The 12,189-nt window shown below is 40.2% G+C and overlaps 1 protein-coding gene across 2 annotated transcripts in view; it reads right to left on the bottom strand.

Annotated features, from left to right (window-relative positions):
* Slc9a2 (solute carrier family 9 member A2) overlaps positions 1-12,189 on the bottom strand; it is a 91,913-nt gene that overhangs the window by 58,837 nt on the left and 20,887 nt on the right. For both annotated transcript variants that reach the window (XM_046420130.2, XM_046420131.2), the window contains exon 2: positions 2,199-2,662. In XM_046420130.2, coding sequence (XP_046276086.1) covers positions 2,199-2,662 — 464 coding nt within the window. The remainder of the gene's footprint in view (positions 1-2,198; positions 2,663-12,189) is intronic.

The raw sequence follows: 12,189 nt of genomic DNA, 5'->3' as shown, positions 1-12,189 counted from the left end.
GTTCTCCTTTCTCTGTCAAGTTCCCTTTTCATTAATAGATTCACTCCAAGCATTCCACATGCAAATTTCCACAGTCTCCTTCCACAAGGGTAAAATTTACATACTGAAGTCACTGTGGAAAACTTGATGCCTGAGGAAGTTACAGTGAGTTATAAAATGTCTTCGATATTGTGGCAGTTTCAAGTTAAGATTTAATATTGGTAAGTTAATGACTGTTAATAAATAATAGAATATATGAATTTGGTTTGGTTCTGGGAGTGAGCTAACAGCAATCTTAAACACCTATCTTAGCAGATACTCTAAAATTATGGTCAATAAACTTTCAATAAATTGTCTACATAACAATACCCATATAGAATTAATAGACAGCCTTAGAGATGATATTTTAGTTTCAGAGATCCATGTTTGCCGTAGAATATGATTAACAGAGGACAATGGTTTCTATGTAGGCTGTTAAGTTAGGAGTGACATTTTAAGAGTAGGAGTTAATAGAAAGGGTATTTAAAATTGTTATTTAAATCATGCTTTATTTAACATTTCCCCTGCCTCAATTTTCTTATCTGCAAAATGGGAACAATACCTACTTGATAGGTTCTCACAGAACTGAGCACAAGGGAAGTATTCACTAAAGGTTAATGGTTATCATATCTGTCACCCCACTACAGCATCGCTAGAGGTAGCTAATTGATTTATTAATCCGGGATCACTTGGGAATCTCTAAATATTACAAGAAGAGCTGTTTGCAGATCTGTGGGCAAGGGGAGATGTTTCCTCCTCCTTTCTCTCCACCCTTGCCTGAGTTCGGAATTGTGCTAAACCTTAAGATCATAACAGCCTCTGAATCTAATTATGTGGCAATTAAAAGAGAATTAAAAATAAGTTGTTTTTCAATTAAATACCCACTTAGGAGAAAATGATGAGAACTAGGGATGTGCTGGTTGGGTAGTAACAGAAAATGAACATGTGGCAAAATTTTTCATTAAGATTGTTGACATAATACATAAGCTGCCACCAGGTAGAAAATGGGCACTTAGTAGGTATTGTTGTTCCACAGATGTTATACATATTGCATATCGGTGGCATTACTTCTCACAAAGATTTCTGGGATCTGAAGTGTTACATTGCTATGAAAGACCATCACATTTAAAAATGCCAAAATGCTAAATCATCAGAGGCACAAAGACCACAGTCACATTCATGCTCCTCTGAGGACCAGGCTCTTATATGAAGGGACTAGCTACATATTTTGTGAAACCTGGTGCAAAATGAAAATGGGGACCCAGTTGTACAATAAGAAATAAAAAGTAAGCAATACATTTAGAAAAGTATAAAGAATTTCAAGGCAGTGACACTGAAGCATTAATCTAAGTGAGGGGCTGATACTGTGATATATATATTTGGTCTTTGCCCACTTTCTTGGCATACAACTTATAAAATGCTTGGAGTCTCTGAAGTATATGCTAATGATTGATGGCTGGTGGCCCCATTGTAGCTTCAGGATTGGAGCTGGTCACTGGAGAGACCAAGGTGGGATTAAAAGGCTGGGACTTTTACTCTGACCTCCAAAGAGGACAAAGGGGCTGAAGGTTAATTTTATCACTAGTATCCAGTGATTTAATATTCCGCCACGCCTATGTGATGAAGCATCCATAAAACTCCAAAAGGGCAGGGTTCAGAGAACACTTGGAAAGCTGAACATGTGGAGGTTCTTGAAGGGCAGTGTACCCACAGAGCACATGGAAGCTTCTGCTCCCTCTCTCCATCTGTATCCTTTGTAATATCCTTAGTAAACCAGCAAATGTGTTTCCCTGAGTGCTGCGAGCTTCTCTGGCAAGGAAGAGGTCACAAGAACCTCCAACTTGGAGCCTCTCTGTCAGACGCACAGGTAAAACACCTGGGGCTTGAGATGGCATCAGAGGGGGAGGAGCACTTAGGGATGAGCCTGCCACCTGGGGGATCTAATGCTATCTCCAGGTGGGCCGTCAGAACTGAACTGAATTCCAGGACACCTAGCTGGTAGCTGGGTGGAGAAACACCCACTAACAGCAGCAGTCAGAGGCACCTTGTTCTCACAATATGGTGGGAGAAAGTGTGTTTGGTTTGGTTCCTCTGCGTCCTCAGAGGAAACCTGCAAAGATGCAGGTGAGCACTGGGCTCCGGGTGCTAGGCCACAGTAACGCGCATGACGTGTTACTCACCACTGTGACAGCATCGTTCAGCAGGGACTCCCCAAAGACCAGGATGTAGAGCTGCTCATTGACATGGATGTTCTCAAAGACAGCGAGCACCGCCACGGGGTCCACGGCTGAGATCAAACTGCCAAAGAGCAGGTTCTGGAGCAGAGTGATGTCACTAAGGCCAAAGGCTTCAATCTGGCAAATGCCAAACAGAGAGACCCCGATGCCAATGGAATTCCAAAGCGTTCCTACCACGGCATACCAGAAAATAGTGCCTATGTTCTCAAAGAAGGGGCGAGTGGGCATGAAATAGCCGGCGTCCAGCACGATGGGCGGCAGGAGATACAAGAAGAAGACATCGGTCTTCATCGCGGGGGGAGACTTCTCATCCACACCAAAGATAATGCCACCAAGTAGAAGTCCGACCATTATGAGAAGGCAGCTCTCGGGCACGATGGTGGGCAACTTGTGATAGAGATGGAAGCCTGATAAGGAAAACACAAAATCTGGGTTATGCAGGAATTATGGGGAAGGGACACTTGTTTTTTTTCTAACCAATAGGTATAATTTCAAAATCTGCCAGGTCTCCCAGTGTAATTCACTAGAGACTGGCTTTGCAGATTACAAGGTAAATCAGATGATTCCCTCAACACCATTCATATTTATTTATTTATGTCCACGCCATTCATCACTATCAAGGTACAAACTGGACTATAAATCAAAATTACAATGCTACAGCTACACATCATCTACATAGTACTTTAAAAAAAAAATTTTGTAAACCCCTATTAAATTTTTCTTAAATGCTGGGACTGTGGAAATGAAATAAAACAACAAAATTTTGTATGTAAAACAATTTAGTGATTTCCCAACATTTTCAGATGTTACATTGCATCCTTATGAAAACCCTAACAAGGCAGTCATTTTCATGATTTTTTAAAATTTAAGGGCCTCCAAGGCTCCAAGATATCTAGGGTATTACCAAGGTGGCTGGTCACAAACCCATCTGTGGATTACTGTTGCCATCTCTGGCACTCATAAAAAATAATAATATTTATTTTTCATTTCAGATTCTTTCACTGGGGATGCTGAATATATTTAATTTTTGAGATATATGATCCTTCAGAAACAACAAATAAGTTCATCAAGATGCATCAATATCTACTTGATGAAAGATATAAATTTACCATGATGTTCAATTTCAAAGAGCTTCCAGTCAGGTTATAGGATATATTATTTGTGACTTACTCCAATATACAAGGCTAAGTGGAATTGAGCCCAGCTAAGAGCTGTGAAAATACAAAGGAGAAATCAATGTGCTAGAGAAGACACCAAGGAGGAGCCAGGATCCATGCACACTTAAATAGACAGATAGGAGGGAAACATCCACTTCCCAAACCAAGATAGAGTCCAATGTAGCTTTAACACGTAGAATACATGAGAGGAGTCCTGTGGCAGAAAGGGGCAGAGAAATGCCAACACATACGGGCAACTATGGTTTGGATCTGAAATGTCTCCCAAAGGCTCAGGTATTGGAGACTTGGTTCCCACTGCAGCCATTTTCAGAGGTGGAGTTTGGGGAACTGAAAGGATCATGAGGGGTCTGACCTCATCAATGGATTAATCCATTGATAGATTCATAATTTGAATGGACTACTGGGTGGTACCTGTAGCCAGGTGGGGCATGACTGTATGTCAAGGACGGCATTCCCTGAGGGACTATATCTTGTCCCTGGTCCATTCCCCTCTCTCACTTTCTCTCTGCTTTCCAGTTGACATGAGCTGATGAGCAGCTTTTCTCCATCAAGCCCTTCTACCATGAAGTTCTGCCTTGCCTCAAGTCCAAGGCAATGAAGTAGGCTGGTTGTAGACTAAAATCTGTGAAACTGTGAGCCTCCTAAATCCTTTCTCCTTTAAGTTATTTCTTTAGATATTTTGTTACAGCAATGCAAAGTTGAGGAATAGAAACCTAATTCAGGAAGATCACTTGACAGGGCTTAAATGAGAACAGAGTTTATTTGCAAGACAGTAGCAAGTCCTACAGAAGGCATTTAGTATAGTTTAGAATTAAAGCAGAATATGTTAATTTTGTAGTTTAAATAGATCCCCTCCAAAATTCCAGTGTGATAGTATTAAGAGGTGGGACCTTGGAGAAAAACAAAGGCCTTTAAGAAAGAGACTTCTTGCAGGGTTTGGTGAGTGCACTATTCCACTCTGATTTGCCTTTCTGCCTTCCACCATGTGAGGACACAATAGGCCCTCAATAGACACCAAATGCTGGCACCCTGATCATGGACTTTTAGCCTCCAGAACTATGAGAAAATAAATATCTGTCTTTATAAATTATCCCAGTCTGTTCTAACAGCATATGGACCAAGACAGAAATGTATCTAATTATAGGACAATAACACTAAAATAACAGAGTAAATCCTAAGAAACTAACAATCGTACAAGTTTTAATTCGTAAATCCTTTTAACAGGACTAAAAACACAGTGTGAGATACTTTGTGAGCTAAAGAAACAGTCATCACAATACTTGGAAGGGATTTGCAGAACTCATTTCTAAAGGATAAAGTGGACATCTGCATGTGGAGTATTTGAACTGCTCTTCAGTGTTGATTATTTTATAATTCGCCCTATAATAGGCAGTAAAACTCAGCTGTTCTTTACTCGTGACCCCTGGCCAGTTCACTGACCTAACCAATAAACAGAGAAGTTAAGAAATCCTCTGACAACCATCTTTGCAATCTCCCCACACGTTGGGTCCTTTTATAATTAACATTTCCTGTAGGATAAGAAACTTGCCAAGAGCATCTCCCTGGCCTCCCAGGATCCTAGTGCAATCACCACCTTTGGGGAACACAGCCCCAACCTGAAGTCTTCCTGCATTCAAAGCTGCCATCTGATAACAGCCCCCAGCTTGAGGTGCAGCAGTCCTGCTTTTTGCTCTCTGCCTCTGACGGTGGACAGGTTACCGGCATGGCCAGCACCCACTGACTCATTTGTATAATAGAGACAAATGCACCTCCCAGGTAAAGATCTGTAAGGATAACTGGGTGGGTGACTTTCTGATTTCTCACTGCACCTGTAATGTCACAAATGCCTCCAAACTTGAGTCACCTCTCTTTGTTCTACAGGAAAAAGCAAAAGAAAAAAAAATTTTAAAAGAATGCCCAGGAAAAAAAAATTAAAAAGGAGCCCTTGGATATAAATCAGAAGATAGGCAAAGCCTGTTTTTGGAAGCTCCCACTTGCTTTTTGTGCCTTCTTCTTTCCTTTCACCTACTTGACCTTGGAGACCCAGTGCTCTCACATGGAGGCTCTCCAGCTAAGAATCCAGGTGGGGAGAGCAGAGATCAGAGCCTCTACATGCATCTCAGAAGCCAAAGCTCAAGTGACCTAACTGATCCTGACCGACCAGGAGACCAAGCCAGCCTGAAACAAACAAGGAGAAGCAAATAAAATATAGCAACCGATATGCAGGGTGCAATTAGGAAGGACCACTGGGACAGAAGGCCAAAGGGGTGTGGAGGAAGCAAGAAACAGAGAAACTAGGTCGTGCTACAATCAGGAAAAAAAAAACGTAACAAACGCAGGAACACTGGTTGAGGAAATCAGGCATTCTCATTTCTAAAACATCTGCTGTCCCTTCTCATAGGAATTTCAATTTTGTCATTCAAAAATCAATCTGATTTACTCTTCTGAAGATAGCCGCTGCTGAATCTGCCCAGTTGACCCAGGGTCAAGAAGGGGTGACATGATCTTATTTCCTTGCTATTTGGTGAACATAAGCAGAACTGTTGAATTGTAAAGTATAATACTCTGCTGACAAGGAAGGCTTTGTGTGTGTAAGTGTCTGTGCTTTTGTGAGCCACCAGAATAAAAAAGGCATCAGCAAAATAAACAGTGCAAACAAATTAGAAAGGCTTCTTAAATTCCAATACTCACAGAATAAAGCAAATAAGTCACCTATCACAAATGTACAATGCATGCATGCCTCCCCTTTAAGAATTTCTTCCAGGGAAAAATAAAGTTAGTAGAATGGGCTTTTCTCAGCATTATCATTCCACCTAATATGACCAAGAAACGTACCAGACCTTTTTGATGAACCATGAGCTGTAATCTGTATAGTCCAGAGACTGATCACTTTTTCTCTATAAAGGTTTACATGGTAACTATTTTCGACTTGAGGCCTATATTTACTAGTCTTTGCAGTGCAAAAGTAGCCACAGATCATAGCAGAACAAGTGGGTTTCAGTCAAAGTTTATTCCTATTCAAATTACATATTCATACATATGGAAACTAGAATCCCGTACAATTTTATAAATCACAAAATATTTTTCTTTAGATTTGATATTTTTTTATGGGGCAGGGGCAGAGACCAGGGATTAGATTCAGGGACACTCAACCACTGAGGCACATCTCAAGCCCTATATTGTATTTTATTCAGAGACAGGGTCTCACTGAGTTGCTTAGAGCCTCACTGAGTTTTCTGAGGTTGGCTTTGAATTCCCAATCCTCCTGCCTCAGCCTCCAGAGCCACTGGGATTACTGGCTAGATTTGATTAGAATCACTTAAGAATGTAAAACTTACCTTACAGGCCATATAAAGCCAGGCCACATTAGGGCCCCAGGCAATAACATTACCAATTCCTGGCTTAGTGTATTTCCTGCTAATTTCTGTTTAGGGTATTTGGGACATATCTTGAGTCACTCAACTTTTGTTACTAGTACATAAAAGTCAATGAGGGTTGGTGCCTTAAAAAATCATTGTTTTATTTTAATTACAGTAATGTGGTGTGAAAGCAAACAAGATTAGAGGTCGCTTACACAAAACATACAGTGAAGAGATTGCTCTATTCGAGTGAATCTATTTTAGTTTTTCTCTGTATACAAATGCTGAAATTAATTGAGCTTAAAAACTAAAGATCTGTGAACATGTGCAATGTGATGAATTCACTGTATTTTTTCATTACATCTAAAATAACCTATCTGTCAAAGTCTGGAAGGAACAAAGTGTGAGACAACACAGGAAGCTTCCAGATAGCAGGATCCACAGAGAGCAACAATGTAAAAGTTAAAATCAGAAAACCGCCTCCAACAAAAACAGCCAAAATAAGTCTAAACAACAACAACAAAACCCCCAAACAAACCAACCACACTGTTCTAATTAGCATGAGAAGAAGGTGACATAGTGGTAGAGAGTAGAGATAGAATCTCAGGAGAGCAAGCATTAGCTTTAGACAAAGACAAATACAAATATTCTATGAAATGTTCTAGATTTCATTTATTTTTTGTTCTATATTTTAAAAGAGCTTGAAGAGAAAATAATGGCATCAATTGGATCAGCAAATATTTGCCAAGCTCAGTTAAATACAGGGCAAGTCCCTGTGGGTACCAACAGGCACCACACACTGATGGTGACTGCTGGTCCAGGCGCAGGGTCTCAGGGCTGGTGATCCTCAAAGAACACTCTGGAAAGCCCTGGATTGCAAGTCAAGAATGACCCAAGGTCCTGCCTATATGGCTGGGAAAGAGAAGAGTTCCATTTATGGACATATTAAACTTGTTTTAACAAGTATTAAGAGGGATAAGCAAATTCTTCCATGCCTAAAGATTCTGATTTTTAAGTATCTCAATGCACATAGTATATATCTTAAAACAGAACTGCAATAAGCAAGAGACATACAGAAACAGAAAATAGTGAAAAGCACCATTTCAATCAGATCAACAAACCTGCTATGTGATAACTCAAGAGGACAAGACTGTATAATAGAATTGGTTTCTGAAAATCTATCAAGCAAATAAATAATGCAAAAGAATCATAAATAAGTAAATAATACATAAAATAGACAGAATTTAATAAATAGAATTCAATAAATAGAACAGAATTAATGGATCTATATAAAAACTTATTAAAGTGAGGATATATTTATCATAACATTCAGTCATATGCTAGATAAAAAGATACATTTACAAACCATTCCACCAAAAATAATATGGCTATAAATAGAGAGGTGGGTTTTTTTAAAAAAATGTTCCACTTGTTACATTTACAGAGGACTTATGATACTAAACTTATTGAAAATATACATGAAAAGTTAAAAAGTTATTTAGGTTATTCCAAGGCAGAATTTGAACATTTTTTCAAAATGATGTGGACACATACAAAGAAAAAAAAAAGAACCATCGTGATGGACTTTGGAAGGGGAAAAAAAGAAAAAGAAAAAAAGAAAAAACACGGAGTTAAACCTTTAGTCAGATGGTATACTGAGCGCCTTCTGTGTACAAGAGTCTGAGGGACCTGGAGTTGAATCAGAATGAACTCTGTCTTCAAGGAGCCTATATTTAGCACAAAAGATAAGACAAGACCATAATTGATTATGATATAGGATAGAGAGTGATAAATGCTATAAAACAGGAGATGTAATGAATGCTGGGGGAGAGGGGTGAGCAATGAATTTGGATGAGGAGACTCAAGGATAGGAGGTGGCACTGAGGTCGCTGGATATGGCTTTTCTATTCCAAGGGGGAATAGAAAATAGAATTGCTGTTTGTCCCCCATTACAAAGGCTTGAGGAAAGTCTGAGGACCATGAGGAAGGGATGGTGTACCTGGCCTGGTGCTCAGGGTAAAGAGGAGACAGGAGACAAACAGCAAAAAGCCACATTGCACAAGGCCTGTAAAACCAACTGTGGAAGACGCATCCCTACACCAGGGCTAGTGGGAGCTAGAGTAGAAATCTCAGAGCACCTTGACTTCCACACTCGGGAGTGACAGGGAGAAGCCCTCGCAAAGGACAAGGGACCGGAGAACAGAATTTGGAAATCAAGCAATCCAAAACTGTCCAATGAAAAAATTTAGCCAAATGGATATGATTAACCATCAGCAGAAATATAAACAAGAAATTGTCTGTAAACATGAGAGTATAAAGCTTAAGAACAGCCCAGACCCCAAAGGGACTTGTACACAATCCCATAAGAAACAGGAAAACGAGACACTCAGAAGAATGCGGCTACTTCGCAGTGTAAAAGAACACCTACATCTAACAAAACATGGAACTGTATTTGCAGATGGCATGTTTATGTAAGTGAAAAATTCAAGAAGAGCTTCATGTACCAAGATTATTTATCAAGGCATTATGAAAAATGGGGGCAATAAAAGTGATCAACCTCATTTAATCATTTTTACTTCCTCCCATATATATTTACTGATATCTTATCATGTACATGTAATATCTTATCATAGCAGATATGCTAAGGGATACAGCAGGGACTTACACAAAGTCCCTGCACCATCAGGACACGATTTAGTGGTGGGAAACATTAAACCTATCAGCCAATACCTAAATAGGAGCAGGCATGAAAACCCTGAATGAATGTTTCTTCAGGGAAGAAACAAGGTAGAAGAACTTTTCAGAATAAGGAAGCAAAGAGCAAAGATGCAGGCCCTGAATCAACAGCACCCTGAGCGAGGGGGCTGCTTAGGTTGTAGCTTAAGGAGTGAAGGAGAATATGGCAGGGAAGAAGAACAGAGGGACAGGAAAGTGCCGGAGTATGCAGAGCCCATGACGATCAGACGATGGCTATGTCCTGCGAACAATGAAAAGCCACGGAAGGCTTTGGTGAAGACGAAGGTCATGATGAGATTCACAGCTATGAAGGGTCATTCTGGCTGCTGCTGAAGAATGAATGCAGGCATACCAGCCAGGAATCTTTCTCAGTATTCCAGGAGAGGGCTGGTGGGTGTCCTCATTAAGATGTGGGGTCAGGAGGACAAGCGGTTGCAGGAAGGGTATATTCTGACAGCTGCTCCAATAGAATATGTTGCTGGATGAGGATGTTTGACAGGTGGTCAAGGATGGATCCACAGTTTGGGATTCCAGTAACTGAGTACAGTAGGGTCACTTACAGAGGTGGAGAAGACAAAAAAGAAAAAAAAAAAATTCAGGGGAGAAAAATCTAGATGGAAAATATCAAGTAGAATCTCCTTGAAAATAGCGCAGAGGTTAATGAATTGATAGAAGATTTAGCTAGAAGGAGTGGCAAAAATTTTCCATAGAACATGAGAGGAGAGCTACAGCTTCCTAAAGGTTAATGCTGTCATTAAAAGTATTTGACAAAAACTCGATACACGCCCAACACCACTGACCATGCATTGCCCACGTGTTCATTACACCCACAATGAATCACAGGGATAAAATTGTACCTCTAGATAATGGTGTGCAGAGGCACCCAAAGTTCACACAAAGTTAGAAACCATACAGAAAGACAGCATAACTGCACCAGGTTATTGGGGCAGGTAGATAAAGAGACACAACCAACAAACCCTGACAAGTTTCTCTTTTATTTCTACAACTGTGGAAAATTCCATGAAGGTCCAGAGTTTAACATTGCGGGGCAGAGGCAGGGAGATCTACAAAACCAACAGATAATCCTCACTTACTAAGAGGGGATAGATTATCAACAGTGGCCAAAGTAAAGAGTTTCAAAATAGATGATAGATAGTCTTGAAATCACTTAAAATCTGTGCAAAAACATAAAAGCTAAGAAAATTGAAGATTGAAAAAAAAGAACAGATGTCTACTTATAGAACATAGATGCAGGTCCTGAGCCAGGGGCATCTGAGCAAGGAGGCTGCTCTGGCTGGAGCTTGGGAAGTGAAGGAACATGGTAGGAAATGAGGACAGAAGGACAGAAAGTGCTGGAGCATGCAGAGCCCGTGATGAGGGGAAAGACAGGACATGTCTCCATTCTTCCCACTCAGTCCATCTAAAGAGCCCAGGTATTGTAGACATGATAAATAAAACAAAAAGAGGACAATTCTAGAAGGTGAGAGAAGAAGGAAGACTGGTAGGACCTCTGGACCAGGAGCATGATAATGCCGTGAGCTGAGTTCTCTTGATACTCGTTTTGCTTCCAACAAGTCCCAGGCTTGGAGCTGAAGAAACTGGCAACCAGGAAATGCCAATGGGCACAGACAACAAACTCCCAAACATACCCTGCTTTATCTGGATAAGGGACTTCAGAAAGAGTCTAAGGAAAGAAAAGTGCTAGACAATAGTTGCTCTACTCCAGCCAAACATCACCCATGAAACCCTGGCCTGACTCCAGCACAGTGTGAGTGGGTCCTGTAGCTTCCACCTTTGCCAGAAGGTAGGGAACTCCCCAATTTCCCCACTGGGAGAAAACAAAAAGAGGGAGATTGGATTCTCTACTAAACTAGGTGCTAATGAATCCTCCCTCCTCTTGGGGCAGCAAAGACAACTTGGGAAACCTGGACTCCTACCACTCTACAATAATCAGACAACTCACTCCCAACCTATGACCGAAAAAAGGAGAGGAGATACAAATATACTGATTTACAGGGCTATCCCTACAGACCCTGTCAACAAAGGCTTATAAAAGGAATGCCCTGATCAACCCTAAGAACTTCCTATCTTAACTGAAATGGACCAATTCCTCATAAACTGTAAACAGCCACAATTTACCCAATAAGGAGGAAATCATTTGACTACCCCTATAACTAGCAAAAAAAAAAGTTTGAAAATTGAGATTATAAATTTAAAATGCCCCCCAAAAAGAAATATGTCAGGCCCAGGTAATTTCACTAGTGAATTCCACAAAGTAACACCAACTGTATACAACCTTTTCCAGAAAATATAAGAGGAGAGAACAATACCCACTTCATTTCATTGTTAGTATTGCCCTCTTTCCAAAATGAGACAAAGAAAACAGACTAATGACCTTTATGAGTAGATGCAAAAATCTTCAGCAGAATATTAGCAAATGATCAAATGAGGTTTAGACCAGGGGTCCAAGGATAGCTCAATATCCAAAAATGTATCGATGAAATCCATCATAACCACAGAATGAAGAAGAATCATAGGATTATATCAATGGATGCATTAAAAGTATTTGACAAAACTCAGTACACATTTGTGATTAAACACTCTCACAAACTAGGAATAAGAAAGAACTTCAACTTGGTAAAGAACCCCTACAAAACAAGT

This window comes from Marmota monax, unplaced genomic scaffold (assembly GCF_021218885.2).
Source record: "Marmota monax isolate L192 unplaced genomic scaffold, Marmota_monax_Labrador192_F-V1.1 WCK01_AAM20220418_F8-fsc00178, whole genome shotgun sequence".
Lineage (NCBI taxonomy): Eukaryota > Metazoa > Chordata > Mammalia > Rodentia > Sciuridae > Marmota > Marmota monax.
The sequence above is the reverse complement of the archived record's forward strand: the minus strand, read 5'-3'. Positions and strand labels throughout refer to the sequence as shown.